The sequence below is a fragment of the Mesoplodon mirus genome (genome assembly GCF_964341445.2).
Source record: "Mesoplodon mirus genome assembly, chromosome: 10".
Classification (NCBI taxonomy): domain Eukaryota; kingdom Metazoa; phylum Chordata; class Mammalia; order Artiodactyla; family Ziphiidae; genus Mesoplodon; species Mesoplodon mirus.
In genome coordinates, this window is record NC_138986.1 from 28301223 (window position 1) to 28325927 (window position 24705).

Consider the following 24705-nt stretch of genomic DNA (forward strand, 5'->3'; position numbering starts at 1 on the left):
ATGTCTTCTGGCTCTACCCCAGGAGGCTGATCAGCTGCCTTGCATCCAGGTACTCCTGTACCTTCTAGCTTCTGGTTGGTTCTGCCAATGAGGACCCTTGGCAGAGATAGGAGGAACAGGGAATAAAAAGTTAGGGATTTATTACCCTTGGCTCTCTTTCTGTGAGAATTCCAAAGGTCGCTGCTCCCCTCCAGAGCTCCTGCTTTCCATGACTCTCCCCTTCCACGTGACAGTGTCCTTCAGGCCTGCATCCATGAGCATGCACTACCCTTTGTGGTCCTGCTACCCCCTGCCCACATCCGTGGTATCAGTACCCTTGTAAATGACCTCTCCTTGCATTATCCCAATTCAAATGCTGCTGGAATCCTGAATGATAGATTCTGGAAGATTCTTCCCAGCTGTCATTCTGCACATGATTATTTTGTGAACTATTGAACTTGGTTTGCTTGTCCTTCTTTCTCCAAAGTTATAATTCTTGGCTTCTTCAAGTGAAGTTCAGATGGTGTGCAAATTATGAACAGAGGAAAGTGCTCGGCTTTCACTCCATTTTCTTAAAATTGTAACTGTTGTCCACAGTCGAAAGTAAGACAGAAGTCAAAAGTAAGTAAAATAAGGGCACAGCTTTATTTCACTACAAGGCAGTAAGTACACTGTCATATCAAAAGTTCAGTGCTGGCCATCTTGCAATAAATGTTCTTAAGGCAGGAACTGGCTATCGAACCCAACTGCAAACACAGGTTCTGTGTGGAAGTTCTGAGACTATACACTTAGAAACCATGGGGACTGCTGATTAAACACATAACCCCTGAATTAAACAACAGTCAGGCTGGACTCAAAACAAAACATAGGACATCAACAACACAGATCTCCCAAAAAAGAAGTGCAATGCATGCTCTTATAAACCGACAATAACAAAAGACAAAAAACAACCACAAATGCAAAATCTCCCAAACAAGTTTTCCAATGTATTACAAAAGGAAAAAAAGTATATATATATATAAAATAAAAAAGTTTGAAATACTAGTGCATAGTCAATTACCTAACACCAAGTTTCTTTTCTCTCCGTCCCAAGCTCTACTGCCCCTCTGATACTAGCAGCATGTCTACAGGCTAAGACCATAGCAGCAAAACACATTTTTTTTTCATTTGGCATGTACAAAATTAAATTACTGAATAAAAATATAATTTTTTATAAAACTATTTCATACAGTAATAATTTTTAAAGCAAGCTAACAAAAAACCCTCATAAAATGGTTTAGTACAGTAAATGTACCTCCAATGTTATTAACCATAAATGAGCATTTACAATATTGATTACTTATTCCATGGTGTTAAGCCAACACTTATAGTAATGCATTGTGTTTAGTGATTGAGAAAAGTGAAATATTGGAGTACCTTTTTGTGTAAAATTTCAAAAACCCCATCACAGAAAAAATACTGGTCCTCTTAAAATACAGATAAATCATTTTATGTTTTTTTTAAAAAAAATATCTGCAGTAAGATACTAACAACTGACTACAATTCATGACCTAATAATTTAGGTAAGACTGTTATTTATTAATTTTTTAAAAAAAATTCGTTTAGTTGGGTGAAATCTGATACGATTTCATCCACCTAAATGCACTTGGTGCTGCTCTCAACTGTTGTACCACAACAAAAATAGGCTCTTCTCCCATTCATGAAAAGTTTCATGTAGAGGAATGCTATATCCCAAATGAAATTGAAGTGTTCTGAAAACCATAATGCTTGTCTGCAAACGTCTCACATGACCAGAGTCCGGGTTGAGAAGGCATTCACGTATTTACGAGCCTGACCGGAAGCCGTCATCTGATCGTCTGTCTTCCCACAGGATGCAGTTTCCCAGGCACCGCTACAAGGCTAACGGGGAGAGAGAAGGCAACGGCAAGGTCAGACCGGGAAGCACACACTTTAGCCCACAAATGGATTCCCAGTCCCAGCAGGGCCAGCAGAAAAAAATGTTGACCTCCAGACAGCAAGTAGTAGACACCAGGGAGCCTTTGTCAGATAAAATCTTCCCTCTGACAACCAGGAATCCAGCATTCTTAAGTGATATTAATTATCAGAAATTGTTTATCGCGAGGAGAGAAAACCCACTCCAAGCAGTATGATAAGATACAGCTGTTTCTTCACACTTGAGTGCCTTTTGTCTATTAGGAGATTTTACAGAGTTGGAGACAGGAATGAGTCTAATCCCACAGATACCTAAGGTGAGCTGTAGGCATTTACTCGTTAAGCAAACTGGTGAGTACTTGATCCACCCAGCAAAGAAGCTCCTGTAGGTGCTGGAATGGATCAACACCTACTAAACATAGTATATCTTTTTAAACAATTAAATTGATTAAGATGAGTTATGAAAATTTAAATTTATCAATTAAAATGGATATTTATCAATTAAGTACCAATTAATTAAGAAATATCGGTTTACTTGGATGGCTTACTTTTTAAAGATACATTGGAAGATACAGGATGGAACTAATATCTCATGGGCAGCATCTGGATCCTTCACACACATGATCTCATTTACACAGCACAACTACCCTGAGTGGGAGGTTCATTCTCTCTTAAACTGGGCAGGAAATGGAGACTCAAAAAGTAAGGATAACTTGCCCAAGGCCACTCTATGGGTAACTAGTGTAATGGTTTTGAACCTGTGTCTGTCTTCTGTGAGCCCTGGCTCCTGCCTTCCCTCCATGTTGCTTCAAACCAAAATATGTACTATTTGGGCCCCACTTAGTTCCCAAAAGGATTTAAGATGCTTACAAAATAAATATAAGCAAAGAGAGTTTAAAAAGTGGACAAGGCAGGGTCACAGAGAAATGTGGAAAAAATAAATAATATGCAGATGAGGTGAGATTTGTATTCAAAACACTCGCCATGAACTATAATGTACCAGCAAGATGTAAACTCCAAACATGGCTCTGAGCTCTCTAGCAGTCAATGCAAAGAAGGAAACTGAAACACAGGCAGATATAAGATTTGCTGTCTGTAAGCTCAAAACTAAATCAGTGGTTTTAAAAAGCACAACTATTCCTAGTACTGATATCTAAGAGGGATGTTTTTCATGGACAAAAGAAGAATAAGGAAAAAAAGGCCTCTGCTGTCCTTTAAGAGAAAAAATGAACACATGTGAAACCGGTGGAGTGATGGCAGGCAGATGAAAGGTTTGTGGTCCCACGGCCAGATGAGGAGGAGACGGAACACCAACGAGCAGCCAGGGCAATGCTCTAGGCAAAGGGCATGAATAGGCAGGGTTTAGATAGACAAGTGGTAAAGAGGGTAACCCAGGTGGGAAAGTAACATGAAAGAGTCAGGAAGCTGCAGTTTGTACATTGCTTGTGGGAGGGACTGGGAGACAGAGAGGAAGGGACACAGTGGATTAAATGACAACATTTAACAAGTGCTTACTACGCACCACTCATGCTTCTAAGTATTTTACATGTATCATCTCATTTAATTCTCACACAAAACACCAGTGGCATAAGTATGGCTCATTACACCTGTTTTACAGAGCAGGCAATTTTAAAGGAAGCGAGAGCTGAGGCAACATCCTTGAAGTCACCCAGCTAAGAAGTGATGAAGTAGAAATGTGAATCCAGGCTCTAACTCACTGCTTCCATTAGAGTTCTTATCAGTGGGAAATTGTAGGGTCTGGTCAGCAGGGCCTTGGAATGCAGGAAGAAGTGCTTAGATGAGGTGTCAAAGTCATCAGACTTAGCAAATAGGTAAGATAATTCTGAATGAACGTGGTATTTGTATGGTGATGGGGCTTCCTTGCCTAGGGTCTGGAATAAATTTTCAGTGACATAAGGTTTACAGTGCCATGTTTCTAACTTGTAAACTTTCACAGGACACTAAGTAGATTACCCAGTTTCTGCCCAATCTGTCATGCCATCTCACTGCCAATGTAAAGGCACCATCCAAGTTTACACATATTTACTCTCAAGGCTCAGAGGCTCAATACATAACTTGAAATACTACATAGGCAAGATTGATTATCATAATATTTTCCCGGAACTGTGAATCACAAAAGCGACAGGACAAAGATGACAAGGCGTTCTGGGCTGACTTCTGCCATTGAGTCACATTTAATGTTTTCCTAAGTAAAATCACCAGAGTAGTTTAAGCATTCTTTGATACAGTTCTGAATAAATGATGTTTCTCTAGTTTGAAGGAAGTGGATTACATATACATATTTCTTTGGTGTGTTATCTGCCCATCCAAATCTCATATTTTAGTTTAGTTGACTGCTTACATGTTGTTGCTAACATTTTTCAGTGCAGCACTGAAACACCTAACTGACACAAGGAATCCAATTAACAAAATAAAATTTAATGTTATCATTGTAATTTTGAGCTTGTATTTGTAGTGACACTCATAGAACGTATATGACAATGTGACATATAATAACACTGTGACATCCTAACATATGACAATGTGACATACAATAACAATATGACATATACTAACTACCATTTGAGAGTGAAAAGTTAAAGATGATGGCTGTCCATCATGAGTACTATGCAGGGCTTAGAATCAGTGATGTACACAGAACAAAGTACATGGATCTTAAAAGCAAGTGACTAAAGAAGATGCAGAGGGCTTCCCTGGTGGCGCAGTGGTTGAGGGTCCGCCTGCCGATGCAGGGGACACGGGTTCGTGCCCCGGTCCGGGAAGATCCCACACGCCGCGGAGCGGCTGGGTCCGTGAGCCATGGCCGCTGAGCCTGCGCGTCCGGAGCCTGTGCTCCGCAACGGGAGAGGCCGCAGCAGTGAGAGGCCCGCATACCGCAAAAAAAAAAAAAAAAAAAAAAAGAAGATACAGAATAAAAAATGTTAATATGCTAATATCTTATATGTAAGCAAAAAATAACATAAAGATACACACAAAACCCAAAAATACATATTTCGAAAGAATACATACAAACAAATGAAGGGGAAGGGAGAATGTAGGTGAAAACGGCGATAAAAGTGAGGAGCAAGGAAGAGAGGAAGGGACACAGTGGATTAAATGACAACATTTAACAAGTGCTTACTACGCACCACTCACGCTTGGTAAAATTCAAGTCCTGATCCTTGACAACATAGTACTTAATTTAGGATTCCCAGTGTCTGTTCAAGAGAATCTAACACAGTTATCGGCTTAGTATATTTTCAGCTTGGACTTTGACTGTGTTCTTGTTGGATCTCCCAGATGGCTCATCACTTTATTCATGTTTGGCTCTTCCTCCAGGACCAGATATTTAAAACAAGATCAATATAAAGAAGGTACCATATATTTTTAGTTAGTACTTTGAAAACACCTTTCAAACAGTCAGCTTCCCCCAAGTCAAGATGAAATTTATGAAGAAAGAAATCAAATTGACTGAACTATCCGAATTTCAGAAAGCAGAGCATTTCAGGGGCACCTAAGCCCTGAAGCTCAGAGTTGAGGGAGGGCAAGACGACTTGGAGCACCTGAACCTCCCAGTGTAGACAGACACCAAGACACAGTAGCCACTGTGTGCAAGAACCACTGAGCGCAGAAAAAAAGGCGAACGTGAGTGGGCAGCTCCTTTTCCACACCGTGAGAGTACAAAGCAAGCACTTCTTACAACCATGAATGGAAATACTGGTCAGAGCAGACACATACCTACTTTGTGAAGGTAAAGGAAGAGCAGAAGGTCGAATACTCGGGTAAGAAAGGAAATGCTGAAGTCCACCAGCCAAAAGGGCAGCCGCCTCCTCCTGCTATTTCTTTCTCCCTCCTTACCTTGAAGCCCTGGGGCCCTGGGGCAACTTTTCAAGCTGATGGAATAGTTCTGACAAAGGAGGACTCAATGTCTTCATGCTAGAAGGATGTTTTTTAATACTGTCATATAGATCCTTGTGCATCCTCCTCATTCCCTCTCCTTAAATGTTAGTTTCATTTACACTAAAGAATTAGTAAGAATTACAGATTTCTGCACATGAACTCTTGTTAACTGACTAACCCATGGTGCTGTTGCAGACATGTCACTCTACCCTAATTCATTACAACATTAATAATCCTACTGCACATCCTCCTCCTCTTGCCCGCGAGTTATCTTACTTATCCCATAATTTACCTTTAATTGCCCCTGGGCAGAAGTGAACTGAAAACGGACTGTCAGAGGTCTAACTGGGATATCCTGCTGAAACACTTTAAATAAATACTCAGATCCTTTATATAAAACAGAAGAAAAAAAATGAGACACGACCATGTCCGCAGGTGGTTTTCTGTCAGAATTAAATTATCTCCACATTTTCACTTAGAATATGAATGGCTTTTTCATCATGCTGAACAAGAACTGCCATTGTTATTATATTCATAGAGCAGCTTCATACAGTAGCTGCTACTGTCAATAGCCTTGGCAGGGTATGTGCTTTACAGTTCACAGACCTCATAAGAAACTTGCGTTAAGTCATGAAAAAATGATTTTGCAAAACCAAAACAACTTATAAGATGGTATTACGTTTTTCTGTTTCATTTTTAAAAATAATAGGCAGATATAAATGGTGTCCAAAATCCTAAGAATTATTTGATAATTCCATTTAACTTATCTGAAGAAAAGAATTACTCTGGACTAAAATTCTAAAAGTCAGAATTCCTTCCCAGTGGGGCATCTTTTAAAATGTATTAGTTATCTAAGAGATAATGTTGAAATCTTTAGTTGTATCTTGAAAGTCAAGAATAAACCTGAGATGAAGTGTGGCTAAGGTAAGGTTAATGGTTATCAAACTTTTCCCACGCATAAATGCTTCCTTATGTCTGCACAAAACAATTAAATGCTCCCAACTTCAGAGTTGCTAACTTTTCATAGAAAAGAGACCTAAAAGTTCGCGAGTCAAAGGTCCAGATGGTGATGGAGGGTGTGCCATCCACCAGTGCCTCCACATCCCACCCACGTCTAAGTTAACAATCGCTAATAGGGATGGACTTTTCCCAAATCTGGAGTTTGTCCCCAGTGTCTCTAGGGTTCTTTTCATCTTACATGTGGATAGACTTCCCAACAGTTGTAATCACATAGCCTCAGATGTCACAACTTTTTGGAAGAATAGCTCTTTCCTTAGTCACATATTGGTTTTCAACGACTGATATTAAGATAAGTGCCAAATTGCTCTAAAGCAATTCTATCTTTGTTGGCCCAGGGAAGATTCAATATCACAGTGTTTACCAAACCCAACCAAACGAACAAAAAATCCAGGTCATGCACTCTCTGGGGTAGAGGACTCTGAATTTGAGCCCAACTTGCCTTCCTCACTCATTTAGCCTTTCTCAGTTCACCCCAAAAACGGTACATGGTAAACTTGCTTATTATATAAGATATATTGAAAGCAGGTCACTGAAATATTACTGACAGCTATGTGAAATCTTGCCAGGGCAAGTGGAAAAAAGTGACCCAGGGGAGAACCAAATGGATACAGAGGTATCCAGGGGAGTAGGTCAACAACAGCACACTAACACTAAGAAATGCCTGGAAAGATCTATGTCACACGGAGACGGACTGTTTCTATGTCAGCTGACATGCCAACACAAGCAGCAGAAAAATAAAGAAGACCAGTAAATCAGTTGTTTCATCTCCATAACACCAAAGAGATCTGACTACCTTTATTTCAGGAATCAGTTGAATCAGCAATCTCTTTTGGTGACCCACTGACACAGTTCTGCCAGAGTGGAACAGGAATGAGAAAGAACATGTGAGAGGAAATAATACACCAGAGTGCAAATGGGCCTGCCTGTTGGTGAGGCCTCCTTGCCTATGTTTCTAAGGACAGGGACAGTGCATACCCTTTGCCCGAAAATAGGTACCACCAATGTACATTGGCAAGTGTGCTGCCATTTTTTTTTTTTTTTTTTTTTTTGCGGTACGCGGGCCTCTCACTGCTGTGGCCTCTCCCGTTGCGGAGCACAGGCTCCGGACGCGCAGGCTCAGCGGCCACGGCTCACGGGCCTAGCCGCTCCGCGGCATGTGGGATCTTCCCGGACCATGGCACGAACCCGTGTGCCCTGCATCGGCAGGCGGACTCTCAACCACTGCGCCACCAGGGAAGCCCTGTGCTGCTATTTTGAAAGGAATATTATATCCATTTGATCTTCATAGAAACCTTGCATGATAAGTGGAGGAAATACTATAGTCCCCAATTAAAAATGAAAGCATTTTCATCTGAAGAAGTTAATGAATTAAAAACATGCAGTTAGAAACTGGTGATGTCTACACTAGAACCCAGGTGCCTGTTGCCTGCATGCTAGCTTATTACACTCCTTAGCAATGCCGATCATGCAAAAAGCAATCCAAAGCACATGGAACTGAAGAAGTGAGCTTCAACTGCTTTGCAATAATATCGTGAGATTCTTTGATGCTGTGCAAATGTGTTTAAGTATTAATGGCTTGAGAAATTTACTTAAATTAAACTCACTGTTTTTAAAAAGTAAGGCTAGGACAAGCCAAGTCAGGAAATTAAAATTTAAGGCTGTCATTCTGTGGTTACAAAAAAGAGGAAAGTGAGTGAGTAAAAAGCATATGAACACATCTTTTACATTTGGGTTTTAAACAAGAATAAAAGGAAATTATAATTTAAGAGAAAAATACAGAAGTTCAGAGGCTTATAACTTAAGTACAGTTTCAGATCCACCAATGAAAATGTCTACCTTAGGAAATGTTTATTGGCATAATGTATTTATTTCAAAATGTAAAGCAAATTGAAAGCACATTGAGAAAAACAGGCAGTTCTTTTCTCCTTGCTGAGGGAGCTGTGTGTGTGTGTATGTGTGTGTGTCTGCCTTGGGCTATTTCAGGGTAACTTTCGAACAGCAGAATCCAGTAGTGTTCCACAGTGAATCTGCCTTTCCTGCCCCAAACTGCAAGCTTTGTAGGCTGAATGTCTATTTCCTCATTTGTGTATAAGCTTCTAGACTCCATTCTCTACTAACATACAGCGTGAGGAAAACAGCACAATGGTCCGAAAATCTCACATATTCTGAGCTATATGAAAGACACAAATATCAAAAATGTCTCAGAACATTTTTATTATAAGAGATCCTGTTTGTTTTTACAATTAAAGTTAAGGCAACTAAAAAAAAGGAAGAAGAAATCCAACTATTATACTATTATGCAGTTGCTGCAAATTCCTTTTAAAAAAAGATCAAGTATAAATAATTTCAAAACCAAATATAACGTTGTGCATAATGGTTTATAATAGCCTCTAAACATTATAGCTTATGGACTAGGGGTTATACGGAAAGCTCTGAGTTATTAAAATTCTTTGCTTCTCAATGACAACCCGCATAAAAAATGGGCATACTTAGCACCCTGAGTTTGGTCTCCACATACCATTTCCCACCAAAAGGATCACAGCACCTTAGGGAAATGGCTGGTTCCAAGAAGAGAGGAAGGAAATGTAACTATTACACGTATTCGTGTAGAAGCACATGCATTTATATGTGCATTAGAAGCTGAACTATAAAGCTGCAATATTTGGGGCCTCAAAACAATAACTATTCTGTCTAAAGTGTTACAGCTACAATTAAGCCAAGGATCATTACCACTGAAATGACAGAACACAGAATTGCACAGTTAGTGTAGTCTTCAATAAACTTTTCTTGTACCTAAGTAAATTTATTTAGTCAACTAGATGGATAGACAATCAACTGCACTATACAAATGACATTTTACATTTTAGAAGTATTGGAAATTTAAAATATTTTAGGAGCCATATTTAGTTGTTTTAATTAAATGCACTCTAACAAAAATGTCTAGATTGTTTGGTTAAAATCCCATTTAACATTTCATTTATTATAAGTACAAATGACAAAATTTCTAGGTTATATAAAGTACTCAAGTTGAATAGCCAGATCATTTAACAAATGCACAATATGTTCAACAATACTGTTCATGAGAAATCTGCCTAATTAGGTCAAATTGAATTATCAATGGAAATATGATAAAGCATAATGGTTTTAATAAAAAATTACCAAATTGCTTAAAAGCCTACATAACTATTGTTGAGTCAGGGTTATATGAAATATAGGCAACCTATGCTTAAATATTTAGAATCACCTGATGCATTTTCTGATATTTATCACAAAAGTTTGAAACATTTTAGAAATCACATATTTCTATGGTACGAGAAGCTAGGTTTCCATGACACAAAATGAAGGAGATACATGGTGCATGCCATTCACTCATTCATTCTTAAAATGAATAGTTATCTATTATAGCAGGTTATTAAAATATATTTGAGCAGTGTAAATCACTAAAACCATATAATGTAGATAGAAGCATTGACTCCACAATCAACTTATAGGTCTCAATTATTTAGTTTAGTGGAGCCGACAAATGTTACCTTCACCATGTGATGTACGTAGGTGGCTTAATCTCAATATACAATACCAGAATCTGTAGAGTGCCACATACGACTCACCGATATACTAGAAAATACTGATTAATAAAAACAGAGCTACTAGACTTCCCTGGTGGTGCAGTGGTTAAGAATCTGCCTGCCAATGCCGGAGACACGGGTTCAAGCCCTGGTCTGGGAAGATCCCACATGCTGCGGAGCAACTAGGCCCTTGTGCCACAACTACTGAGCCTATGCTCTAGAGCCCGCGAGCCACAACAAGTGAGCTCGCATGGCACAACTACTGAAGCCCGTGGGCCTAGAGCCCATGCTCCACAACAAGAGAAGCCACCACAATGAGAAGCCTGCGCACCGCAACAAAGAGTAGCCCCCGTTCACCGCAAATAGAGAAAGCCTGCGCGCAGCAGCGAAGACCCAGTGCAGCCAAAAATAAATAAATTAAAAAAAAATAGAGCTACTCCTTAATACTGAGTTTCAAAGATAAGTAATATTTCCATCAAATAAAATATAAACATGCTGATAATAAAGTTCCATACTGATTATTTTTTAATTAGTATTAAAATCTTCAAGGTAAAAATTAGACAACCTATTTTTCAGAAATCTGACACTCTTGCCAAATTTTATGTAATATATATATTTTATATCTGTACCATGTTTAGCTGGATATATTTTATTTATATCTGCATAAAGGTTTAGACTTAGGTTTTGCTAAACACTATTTGGTTTGGCCAAAATCTTTAGGATTTCGTTTTAGGGAAAGAACCAGGGGTTTTCAACCTACATAATGATAACTGTCCCTAAATATATATATATATGTTGCACTTTGCCACTTAGAATGCACTTTTTTTTTTTTTTTTTTTTTTGCGGTATGCGGGCCTCTCACTGTTGTGGCCTCTCCCGTTGCGGAGCACAGGCTCCGGACGCGCAGGCTCAGCGGCCATGGCTCACGGGCCCAGCCGCTCCGCGGCATATGGGATCCTCCCGGACCGGGGCACGAACCCGTATCCCCTGCATCGGCAGGCGGACTCTCAACCACTGCGCCACCAGGGAGGCCCAGCTTTTAGAATGCACTTTTTTGATACTATTATAAATATCGGTCAGATCCTAGCCTAGGTTACAAAATATACATAAAACTCAACCTAGTTTAATTAATGCACTAATAGCACTAGTCAAATTCTATGCTCTGGAAACCTACGGCCAAATGATTCCAGGAGGAAGAAGGAAAGAAAAACCAAAAAAAACATTTTCATTCTGGATCTAGGATCAGCTCTAGGTAAAATTGTGAAGTGGCTGACCTTTGCCCTAACATCCTTCTAACCCCCTTTCTTCGTCCCCCGTATGTCCCCCTTCTGTTCTTTTCCTCATCTTCCAGTTCTTTGTCATATTCTGAGTCTTCTTCACAAGGCTACCCAAGCCTGATTGACTCAGGAAGGACTCCAGATTCCCCGCAAGGACAGAATTTCCCTAGCCCACACTCCAGTCAACAGTCACCTTTCATCAAAGCAGTTGGATCAGAGAGAAGCCGCAAGGAGAGCAATCTGATGGAATTAAGACACAAAGTGTGCCTACAGCCCTTCCAGCTGTATTTGTATTTCTTAAAAATAATGCTAAATATCACAAATGCTTTAAAGGGGGTAGTCTTAAGAGTCTCACAATTTGGAGAGAGAAGGCCTACTGCAGTGACGGGAAAGGCCTTCCGGGAACAGGACACTCTTTCAAATCACAGTGCCTTTCCCTCACAGGACAACTGTGACTTTCCACTTCCTAATCCAGGTTCTCTGCATGCTGCAGGGGCTATGGCTTTTCCCTCGGTGTAGCACAGAAGGATGGAGGGGAGGGCTCAGCAGGTGGCTGGGTATTGGGCTATTGAATGTTCGGAACTGCTTTAAATAATTTAAGGGAACAAATTTGCATCCTTATTTACATTTGGCTCGGGATTAATTTGGAATTTGTTGTATTTCATCAACATACACTTCCTTCAAAAAAGGGAAATTTCTTTTGATATTAAAACCCGGGAGCAGATGTTCAACTACAGATTAGCCACATAACACTGACAGTTGAGTTTGTCATTCTGATAGTCAAATATGTTGTAATTCTTTTCTAGCTATCTAATTTCAAACTTCATTGAAAATCTAAACAGGGTCTGAGTTTTGATGGCTTAGTGAGGGAGCAGAAAACATAAAAAATTTTGAAACGAAAATTAAACTATACCAATTTTTTATAAAACCTTTAAAAGTAGAAGAAGGAGGTATTGACACATGTGTAATTAACAATCTTAGTCTCAGTCACAGTTAGAAATGTTTCACTTCATCAGGCTTTGGGAGCCTGTTCTAATAAAAAATTTCCAGTGAGTCTCATATGAGCGGCAACAAGGAATTTTAGGAGTTTTTTAGACATTGGGAGTTGTTTAAAAGCATCACTCCTCTATGTCTAAAATGTTTTTCTTTTTTTTTAAAAAAAAGTTTTTTAGTGAATGACTTTTTAGATACCAATGTTGGAATAATAATTACCTGCAAGGGACTCGCCAGGGACCTGTTTTTAGGTACTGTAAATGCTTTGAGAACATTGTCTTCATCTTCCGATACTGGTGTCATTAAAATGGAACTTGTAAGAATATTCTAAAGGGAAAGAGAATAATTTGAAATTTAAATGAGGTTGGATAATAGGAGAGCCGACACAATTCTAACACTTTAGAGAGTAGATTGCTATGAGTTGACACACACTGGCAGGAAAAAAATGCAGGTATCTGCCAGAAATTCTCTTCCCAATGAGCTAAACTGAGAACTCAGCTATGTACTAACCCTAATCCCACTGCGGCAAACATCACTAAAGCAAAAAGCTTCAGGGTCCCACACAGTTCTAGGCATGAGGCAGGCACTCAAAATACATCTGTTAAATGGATTAATAAATTTGTGCTTTTAAAAATTTACTAAACTCTGGTGAGAGAACTGTTTATTTCATATATTGGTAAAGAAATATTTTTGACTTACAGATTAATGGCAGTATAGTATAATGGTGAAAATTATGGAATTTAGAACTAAACTAAAGTTCTAACCCAGAACTGCCACTTAGAAGCTATACAATCTTGAGTAAGTGACTAAGCCTTCCTGTGCCTCAGTTTCCCCCCTGGTGTAATGGAAATGATAATGTTGCCAACCTTGTGAGGATTAGGCGAGTTAATGTATCTAAAGCTCTTAGACTATTACTCACCACTTAGTACACACTGAATAAATATTAGCAATTGCTATTAGCTTTGATTCTTCATAAGAGGAAAGGGCAAAAACTTTAAATAAAAAAAAAAAAAAGAGGAAAGGGCAATCATTCACAAGTTGCAAACTTTAAGATCGATGGTTAACCAAGGGCAAAACAAAACAAAACAAAACTACCAAGCCACGAAAAGACACAAAAGAAATTTAAGAGCATGTTACTAAGTGAAAGAAGCTAGCTGGAAAAAGCTACACACTATATGATTCCAACTATATAATATTCCGGAAGAGGCAAAACTAGAGACAGTGAAGAGATCAGTGGTTGCCAGAAGTTGGAGGGATGGATAGTAGCAGAACACAGAGGACTTTTAGGGCACTGAAACTACTCTGCACGATACTATAATGGTGGATAAATGTCAGTACAAATTTGTCCAAATCCATGGAAGGAATAACACCAAGAGTGAGCCCTAACATAAACTCTGGGCTTAGGGTGATGATGTATCAATGTAGCCTCACTAGTTGTAACAAATATACCCCTCTGGTGGGGTATGTTGATGATCGGGAGGCTGTGCGTATGTGAGGCCAGGGGATATATGGGAAATCTCTGCACCTTTTGCTCAACTTTGCTGTTAACCTAAGACTGCTCTGAAAAATAGTCTATTAAAAAAATGGTGGTAACCAAAGCAATGCAATATCGGGTACAATAAAGGGAATTTACTATAGACACTATGACTCGCACTATGCTAGATGCTACATAAAACCAAACAGGAGACAACTTAGCAAGGAGGAAATACAGGCTTCCCCTGCTATTCAACAGTTCACTTCACACCACTTTGCTTTTACGAAAGTCCTACGTTAGTACCTAATATTTTTTCTAACTGCTAACCAAAAGAAATCTGAAGAGAATTTTTGCTTTTCTTTTGCAGCCAACTGTTACAGAGGCAGCACACACCCTGAGCAGTCAGAGTGGCACCACCAAGCTCCTTCCCCAGGCACTACACTCAGCATCTCAGCATCAAGCCCCATAGTTTTGAATTGTGTGAGTATCTGTGCTTTATCTCAATTTCATTATTTTTATTCACTTTTTATTGAAGTATAGACTTAAAATATTATATTAGTTTCAGGTGTACACCATGGTGAGTTGATATGTTTATAGATTACACATCATACACAGTTATTAAAAAATACTATCTTATCTGTGCTATACATTACATCCCTGTGACATTTACTTTATAACTGGAGTCCGTACCTCTTAATCCGGTTCACCTATTTCGTCCCTCTCCCCACCCCTCTCCCCTCTGGCAGCAACTAGTTTGTTCTCTGTATCTGTGAGTCTGCTTCTATTTGTTATATTTGTTTCTTTTTTTAAATTTTATTTATTTATTGCACCTGTTAGCAAGATATGTCCGAAGGTAAACGGCTTCTTTGCTTTATGTCATTTTGACCTACTAAAGGTATCATAGGAATGCTCTACTTTCAGATAGAAGGGGAAACCTATACTACATTTAGAAGACAAATAAGTAAGTTAAAAGAAGATGTAAAACTTAATATTCTGTTTTCATGGAAATGTGTATATACATGCAGCAGATTTTTTAAGTGGCAAGGACTCTCAGATCACAAGAAAATAAACAAGTCTGCAATGGAACACAGTCTATTTCCAACACATGTAGAAAATCTCACTTTATATTCAACATTAATAATCATAAGAAAATAAGCATGTGAGAGAATATTTAGAAGGATGATGCACTAAATGCCAAAACCACAGTGGTCCCACATGCCACACACAGAATTCTGTGAGCCACCAACATCTCATAACATGGGCGTGTACTTACTGGCACATCTGCCACAGGCGATGCCTGTGTGAACAGCTGAGTGTTCAGACTCTCCCCTTCCCAGTGGTCTGAGCAGAAGAAGTTTCCTGCTTTATCAGTTGGAGATTCCACCTAAAAGCAAACAGGAAGTGCTTTGTTGTTTCTAGAGCTAGAACTTCCCATGAAACTGTTAAACTCAAGAGTAAACTTCTGTAAGATGAATAAGGTCTGGGGACCTAATGTATAATACGGTGACTATAGTTGATAACACTGTATTGTATAACTGAAATTTGCTCAAAGAGTAGAACTTAAATGTTCTCACTGGAAAAAAAGGTAAATATGTGAGGAGATGGATGTGTTAATTAACTCAATGGGGGAGAATCCTTTCATAAGGTACACATATATCAAAACATCACATTGTACACTTTAAAAACTTTATAATTTTATTTGTCAATTATATCTCAGTAAGGCTGAAGAAAAAGTAAATCTATGGCCAATCTCTCAACCACTTATCCTTATATGAAAATAAATTCAAGAGGCACTGTATCGAACCTGTTGGAAATGCTTCTTGACACCAATGTAAAACAGTTAGCTAGTGGGAAGAAACAGCACAGCACAGGGAGATTATCTCAGTGCTTTGACATGACCTAGAGGGGTGGGATAGGGAGTGTGGAAGGGAGGCTCAAGAGGGAGGGGATGTGGGGACATACATATGCATATGGCTGATTCACTTTGCTGTACAACAGAAACTAACACAGTATTGTGAAGCAATTACACTCCGATAAAGATCTATTAAAAAAAAAAACTACAATGAGATACAATGTCACACTCATTAGAATGAATAAAATCAAAAAGACTTACCAAAAAATAGATACTATTAATTTAATTAGTTTCAATTTTCCATGATGTCCAAAAATTAAATATCTATGTATCAACCAGTCATCCATCCATCTATATATCAGTGATTTTAAAAAGTACAATACAAAACTGCTTCCTTCTCTTTCCTTTATACTCTCTCACATGTTTTCTGTTCAAACAGGAAGGAAATAGAAGTGGCTCGGCTTCCCAAATGCAGTTGCATGCCTACAGCTTGGCAGTACCTCGTAACTGCATCTTATATGAAAATCTTTTATGAAAAGTGGTGTTGTTACACAGTGCCTCCCCCCCTCCCCCAGACACATCAAGCTGCCCATAAGGGCCAAAAACAGCAAGGTTGTTCCTTCCAAAGGATCTCATGTTTACCTCTTGTTTGATCTTCTTCAGTAAAGGTGGTCCATTTTCTTGAAACTCAGCAACAATTCCAGATTCATCAGATTCCTGTTTAATCACATCTTGTAGGTCTTCTACTAGATGAGATGGTGTCTGAGGCTGAAGGGATGATTGGGTACATTTGCATCAGAGGAAAACTTCTGTCTGTGCTAATAAACCAACTAAACCCCAAGAACTTTGTGAGAACTTACTAGCATCTTCAGGGGACCATATTTAATTTCTTGAGCTGCCAGTGCATGTTTGAATGGTGTAGGAGTTCTTGGAGAGCTTTCTAGGATTGACCTTTTAATAGCTGGAGTTCTGAAACTTTAAAAGGAAAACAAGTTTTGGTTAAATATAAAAGAACATATGTCCCTTACATTTCTCTACCTATTAAATTCAATATTTTTCTACTGAATACAATAAACTCATTGATATGGAATAGGGTATGCTGATGAGTATTGTTAGGGAAAAGATAATATGTACATTACATATTTCAAAATACCATACCCCAAAACTAAGAGCATTAAAATATTTCTCATCTTTCTTCAATCATTCTGAAAACACATGTAGTACCCCTAAGCCTTTATAATGACCATAAGTATTGTCAAGATCTGATGTCATTTAAAAATCAATTTTATCTATTCATTATCTCTTATCTACCCACAACAGAAAACATATGTTAACCTTTTAAAGTGTGTTTTATATTGGAAACAATAAGATTGCTTTTGTAAAAGGTTTCTTATAATTCTTATTGATGTTCTCTCCCATTTCTTTGAATTGGTTAAGGCTTTATTGACTATAAATGACTACTTAATCACTCCTTGGCTTCTAATCATATAATTTTCCCGGGGATGGCAAATTTATCTATAGATAAATTTCAGAAAGAAAAAAATAAGATTAAAAAAGTATGAACTAAGTAAAGAACCATACTCATTCTTATTCTGAAGTTTATAATCAAAGAGGAAAGGAGGCTGAAAAAGCTTGTTTTTGGTGAAGAAGAAAAGGACTTATTGAACAAACAGAAAAACTGAATGGAAAAGTTATTTTAAAATTACCTTTGCATATATAGGAAAATTTGAAATGAACTACAAAAGGTAATTTAGTTTATTCTCCCACCTTCTACCTCTAGGCAGTTCTAACATGCCCAGGACAGACATATTCAACGTGGAAATACACATGACTATGTATATACAAGTGGATCAGTAAAATTACATACATATAAATAGATCAGACATTCGGGCACTATATTCTATTAATTAAATATAGGTAAATAAAATAAATAATTTTTTTCTTGAAACAAAGACTTACATAGTATTTTCCTTTTGGGTTTTCACAGTCTGGTCTCTATGAAATGGTGTTGTAACAGTCAATTTGTGACCATTGAGAGGGGTGGAAGTTAAAGAAGGCATTTCCAAGTCTAAGTTTTCATGGTTATTGGAAGTGTTTAAGAACTAAATATGGGAAGAAAGAAAAAATACTTAAACAGTGATTCTTTACTCAGCCCAATTTAAAAATCACATGTTGTTAACAAGTAGGTATGTTTTACTGACCCACTATATGAGATAACAGTGATGCTAACAAGAACATAGTGTTTTATTTCAATTCAGCACCCGGGATTTGGAGTATGATTCCCAAGAAATAAAATCTAGAGTCAATGCTGAAAAACTTGCAAAAGCCTAAGAAAACATTCTCAATAAGTGACACTTGTCATTAAAGAGAATGAGATGCGCTTCTTATTAACATTAAAGGTGTTAAAGTGATTTTTTTGGAAAGTAATCATTTTTTTCTTTCATACTTTGTTTTTTCTCTTTAATGATCTATGAACCATTATTATATAAAGTTGACATTATGTGGAAAATTCTTGAATAATTTAAGCTGTATCTCTCAGAACACTGATGTTCTGGGAAAGTAATAGGTGTTCCTCAAATGGTTCCAAGGTAGAACAAATTTGGGAAACACACATATTGTAATCTCCTCCTGGAAATTCACAATGCACATCTGTATATTAAAAACTCTGAGAGGTCCTGCAGTAAAGAAGCCATTTTAATTTTGTTTGATTCAGTGTTTCCCAAACTTATATACCTATATATTTAGATGTTTTTCTGGAACATCATTAAAGTCTTGTGGAACTAATATACTTCAGAACAGGGTTTGGAAAATAAAAGCAAATAAATAAGATCTTTTTTTAGTGGGCATATCATTTGCTCATACCTAAGTTGTTCTTAAAACAGACTCAACAGGCATAATTGGAAAAATGTTTTAAAGTGCCAAATTATCCTTTAGCTTCAATTATTTTCATAATTAAGGAACACAAGTCTTTGATAAAAATTATAATTTCCATGCCTTAAGAAAGCTGTAGGAAATAAGAACATTCATTGGCAAAAACTGCCAATAAAATATTATGGCACGACTCAGAAAAGCCCATGTTGAGAAATTGAAATTAAAACATACGTTATTTTTCTTAAGCATTTGTTCCTCATTTTCTCCCAAAACTTTTTCATTCAAAGATGGACTGGAACCTTTCAATTTTCTAGTTGCAGCTCAAATGTTATCTAAACATAATTTGGTTCCCTCCTCCCCTGGGTCAGTGAATCACATAACAATAACTGAACAAAGAGACAGAAAATCTGTTAAAGTTTTTAAAGGGATGGGAGAAGAGGAAGAAATAGAAATGTTAAACTCTAGTGTTGAAGGAAATAAAAGCACATCCCAGGCAACTAACTCTCTTTAGAATCACCAAAAAGTCAGAGAGAGAATTATGACAAAATCATCAGTCAGTCTACAGACAGCCTACACTCTGGGAGGCGGTATGACTTAGCAACAGCCAGAGGCAACAACAGAATGAAATCAGTGAAGACAACAGTAATGAGTCATTTGTTCCAAAGGATTAGTTTCTAGATTATTAAGGTTCAGGTGTCTGTTGAAAATTAGTAACAGCTGTGCAGAAATTGTGCTCTACCTGCGAGGGGGAGAAAGGTAGGCTTTTGACAAGGGAACACTTGGGAGTTGAACTGCTGACGTCAGCAAATATCAAGGAACTAGAGTGTCCAGTGGCTATGGGGCTGGCCTGGCCCCGCTTTTTTCGAAGGATGACCCGTGGAATTGTGCTGGACCTCGCAGGAGGGAAGGGCTTAGGCAGGTCAAGTGAACCCTCACTCAACTTGCGTTTGTTCACCCTCGTGCTAGGCTCTCCTGCAGGTCTATTCGCATTGCCCTCTCTTTGCTGAAGCTGGAGGGCTTTGCCTGCGTGGTGTTGGCTAGGTGAAAAAGCTGCTTCTTCAAAGAATTCAAAACTGCTGAGATCACCCCGCGATGAAGGATCCTGAAACAATGTGGGAGGCACAGAACTTTGAGACAGTGTGTGCATGATGTGTGCCATCACCTGAAACACAGCACTGAGAGAGAGATGCTGAATGCAAAGAAAACACCTGGCCTGCTTGCTTGACCTCCTTAGAAATAGCTTCGGGATGAACAGTTGTTCTGGTACACTGCATGGTGCGTCTCCCATGCTGCCTCAAGGCTGGCCCTACCCTGGTGCTGCAGGGACCTCCTGGCACTCTATCACTTGCATGCAGTTCAAAGCAAAAAGAAGACCTTTTTGATAGCACATTTTGGCAATGTTCATCTTCTGTCTGATGGGAGATGCAGTAAATGCTTTTTAACCAACTGGGAAACAAAGGAAATGAATTGAGTGTCTGCTTTTGTGATACTGAATTCAAGTTTGTTTCACCAGAGATGGTTTGTCTCAGTGAACCAGTTGGGACTGGTAATCAACATTTTGTGGAGAAAGCCATGTGCCAACAAATGAACATATTACGACTTCAAATATATTGAAAGATGGCTTTAAGCTCCGAGTGAACATAATTCTTAATGTGCTATCCAAAAGCAAAGCACAATTTTAGGGAAACACAAAGGAGTAAACAAAGTACAAAAAAAAGTTTAAAATAATCCAAATATCATTCCTATTACCCAAGCTCTACTTATAGGTTATTAACTTTACTATTTTAAAAAATATGCATTTGGAAGGAAATATGTGAAAAGCTACCTTTTTATCTGGGTAGCCTAAGAAATCAGATATTGAAAAAATATACACACAGAAACTAAAGTCATACGTTTACATTAACATTGCTAGTAACATGATATTCGCCATAGAAAATGGCAACAATTTGAGGCGTTTCCTAATTCCCCTTCCAAAAACATTAACTTGCCTTAAAAATTCTACTTACAGAATCTATAAATTGAAGTGTTTCTGCAAATTCTAAGAGGTTCTTAACATTGTCCAGAATGGTGCCTTGGTGGACGATCATGCACCTGGCTGGAGAGGCGCTTTCTTCAGGTAGGGAACCAGGATCCACCGGCAGAGATGGAGTGGAGTGGTGGTCTTCCAAACAGGAAACAGGTGCACTGTCTCCATGAGGTCTGGTGTGGTCAGCAATGGTGGTGCTGTGCCACCCAGGGTAGCTGCATGTGTGGTTCTGTGTCTAAGGAGGGGGTGGGGGAATAAAGAAAAAGCAGGGAGGAAAAAGGGAGAAGGAACTTAGCAATGAAGTTGCACAAGGTATCAGATGCTGTTAGAGGAAAGATAAAAGTCGTTGCATCATCCAAAACTTGCGCCTATGAAACAGTTGTCAAGATGTTTCCTTCTATCAATGCAAGACCCTGCTTTTTAATAATGGTATAGCCTGTCGTCTATAGGATTACCTTCACTGTCATCATTTTGTTAAAACTACATAGAGAGGGATTATGTTACAAAGTATAACTCTCACATGGAATGTCTTAAAAATCGACTTTAACCTAATTTCCAATAGGATCATAAATGTTTGCTGCAAATTAAGAAGTGGGCTATTCTCATTCTAACCTACAAAAAGGCTGGAGGATTCAAGAGTTAGAGTTGCTTTTATTTTCATATACTCTTGTGGCTTCTACTCCTTTTTTAATGCTACAGATTGCGCTGATGCAGTGAAGGGCTGCCAAATCAACGTGGTTAGGAAAGCAGAAGAGCAAATTAACAGAAGTCTCCTTTCAGCATGACCACGCAACAGGAGAAATTGCAAAACATTAACTAAAGTTAAAAAGTGGTCGAACTATCATATGCACATAATCATTTTATTATTTAACCAAAAAGAAATCTACTCCTCAGAATACCTACTGGGTATCACATCCTTTATTCTCCTTGTTGGTTAATTACATACGTTACAAAGTGCAAGCTGCTTTCCCAGTTTGCTGCCCAATCACTAGAAAAGATGTCAGAATTCAGTAATGGCCCACACAGCTTTTGTGCGTGCAAACAAAAGAGGGTCATTTATGTTGCTTATGGAGAGATTTAATATATATCTTTTTTACATGTATATACTGGACATACATCAAATCATGTTTGAAATGATAAAGTATGAAAATCTAGCTTAAAAGAATAATAGAAAAAGAAAAAATCGACTGAATAGGCACCCGACAGATACACAGATTTGTAAAAAAAAAAAAAAAGATGCGAATTTTCATTTTTTCTCTGCTAGTCTTTGAATTGATTACAGTCCTTCTGAAGAAAAAAAAATCAAGAATGAGAATCACAAATGGATATTGAGTTTCTATGGCAACACAAAAGGACTACTTCCAACTTAGTCAACACACATCGTGATACCAACTGCATTTCATTACAAGCAACCCCTAGTGTTTAAACATTATTAGTGGATATACGGAGTCTTGATTAGTGTGATATTTAGAAGATAAGGGAAAGCGTTATCCCCCGCCCAGATCAAGTAGGCGGCGACATCTTACTGGGAGTGCCTGCTGTCCTTTGAGTTCATTCTCAGTCGACATTAGAAGCAACTCTAGCTCCTTTATTCGCTTTTCTTTCTCAGGGTCTTCATCGTTATAGTGTCTCTGAAATTAAAAGTTAAGGGAGAAGAAAAGACAAAGATTTGGTGGGAAAGTGTAAATACAATGATCGTGGCCCGAGGTTCACGAGGGACCACACAGAACCCAAACAGCCCTGGCGTGGAATAAACGCCAACGGAATCTGGCCACTGTAGAAATCTCTGAATGTTATCCCAGACATAAGGGAGGGATGTGAAACTTGAGGCTAGAGGAGATGCTGACGGAGGGATTGTTTCAACTTCTAACATCAGAGAACCTGAGAATTCTGGCACTAATTCACTCCGGAAGTGCAGCTTGCTGGCCAGAACTCTGCCCACCTCCCCACAGCCCCCTTTTCTTTTAACTTCAGTGGATCAGGTGCAAATAAGCGTTTGGATGAAAGAAACAGAACTGTGCCTTGAGTAGCTAATGAGTTTCGTCACGAAATGATCTTCAAATGGGCTTACCTGAATGGCTGCAGCAGCTGGCTGAGGGACATTGACTATATTTACATGTAACGCTACAGGATATGGGACGTGACTGGAGACCTATGTCAAAAAGGCAAAAACACATATACACTAATATGTATAAAATAGATAACTAATGAGAGCCTGCTGTATAAAAAAATAAATAAAATTAAATTTAAAAAAGGGCAAAACAAACAAAGGCTGAGTCATTCGTGGTTACACGTGCTTCAGGGGACTTGTTGGCTTCCTGAAGATTTGCTCTAGGACTAAGGAAAACAAACAAACAAACAAACACTTTTCTGATAAAATTCACAAAGCAAAATAAAACCCAACTCCAATTTGAAATTTTAGCCAAGCCTTTAATAATGGTTAAAGAGCTAAAGCAACAGAGTGAAAGAAATTTAAGGTGCTCATCGATCCTGATAGGAAGTATTCCTTAGAGTAAAACAGAAAGAAAACTATAATTTAAAATACATTCACGAGTGTATGAAAGAAGTTTTGATGGTAAAAACGGATGGCACTGGCTATTTATAAATAAAAAGATTTTTCTGTGAATTATTATGAGCTTTAGGAAAGAGTATAGCACCTCTTAAGATAGTTCATTCATCTGAGACCAGTCAGGAGGGTCTGTAGTCAAATATATGGAACAGAGAGAGAAGAGTAAAAACTACTAATATGTTTTGCATAGAACTTGCTTATGAGCTCTGAATTCTTGGATAAGTTTCACCATTTATTATTGTTGATTTTAAGATTCAAGTTTCTTGATTTTTTTCTCTTTATTCTTCTTTTCCCACCCCATTTTGAAGATTTTTTTCCCTTAAATATAAATATCAAGAAATGAAGAAAGAATCACACCGATTCAAAAGAAGATAAAAGATGTCAGATGTCAGTCACAAAACTGCCCCTGATTCACAGTAAGAAGGTAAACACTTACTGAATGAATAAATTAAGATACTTCAGCTAGATCACTACCAGAATTGAACTTACAATCATCTGTTAAATTTCAGCGTCAAACTATTTCCTCTTTAAATGTAATATTACATTCACTTTTCATTTGGGCAGAGAAAAGTATTAGATACGACTGCACCTCCATACTCCCATTCTTCTTCAGCACTACCTTGTTAAGTAAATTTACATTCAAAAGCTAACTAACTTCCCAAATTAGATTCCAAGCAGCAAGATAGAATCAAACAACTCGGATTTTAGTCTGTACTATCTCTATGAGCTGTGTAACCCTGGACAAATCACTTAACATCCTCATTTCTGGATCCGTATCAGGGATAACAACACCTACCCCTCTCGATTGATCGTGATCATGGTCATGTTCATGAAAGCTGAGAAGTATGCACCTGAAAGGTATCATTATTACCTGGAGCTAAAATAACATCTCTCTCATTCAACTAAATTCTGAGGAATGGCTTACGTTTTGTGCTTCAGAAACGTGGTAATAGGAATAGTCATTGTTAACTGAGGGCTGGCCAGTTGGAGGCAGTTGAGCTGAAGGTAGAGCATGGGCAAAACCCATCAAATGGCTGTTCTTCTGAAAACTTGTGGCCACTGGTGGCTGGCTGGCTTTAGAAGACTCCTGCAGATAACCTTCCTGCTCGACCTTGCGACGCATGGTAGAATTCCAGTGGTTCTTGATAGCATTATCAGTTCTGCACAGAAATATATCACATACACATTTTACAAACAAAAATTTCAATTCAGATTACAGATAATTGACAGAAAACTGTTTCTAACA

General features: G+C 38.2%; 1 protein-coding gene across 3 annotated transcripts in view; it reads right to left on the reverse strand.

The window, feature by feature from the left end:
- Positions 1-644: 644 nt before the first annotated feature.
- MYB (MYB proto-oncogene, transcription factor) overlaps positions 645-24705 on the reverse strand; it is a 34350-nt gene continuing 10289 nt past the window's right edge. For 2 of the 3 annotated variants that reach the window (XM_082634083.1, XM_082634085.1), the window contains exons 6-14: positions 24385-24619; positions 22962-23042; positions 22417-22521; positions 20871-21125; positions 17953-18095; positions 16854-16968; positions 16636-16761; positions 15415-15525; positions 12734-12994 (exon numbers count right to left, since the gene is read on the reverse strand). In XM_082634083.1, the coding sequence (XP_082490209.1) occupies positions 12755-12994; positions 15415-15525; positions 16636-16761; positions 16854-16968; positions 17953-18095; positions 20871-21125; positions 22417-22521; positions 22962-23042; positions 24385-24619 (1411 nt within the window). In that variant the 3' untranslated portion in view covers positions 12734-12754. Of the gene's footprint in view, positions 1879-12733; positions 12995-15414; positions 15526-16635; positions 16762-16853; positions 16969-17952; positions 18096-20870; positions 21126-22416; positions 22522-22961; positions 23043-24384; positions 24620-24705 lie in introns of those variants that run through there. The other variant, XM_082634084.1, reaches the window with a different exon arrangement.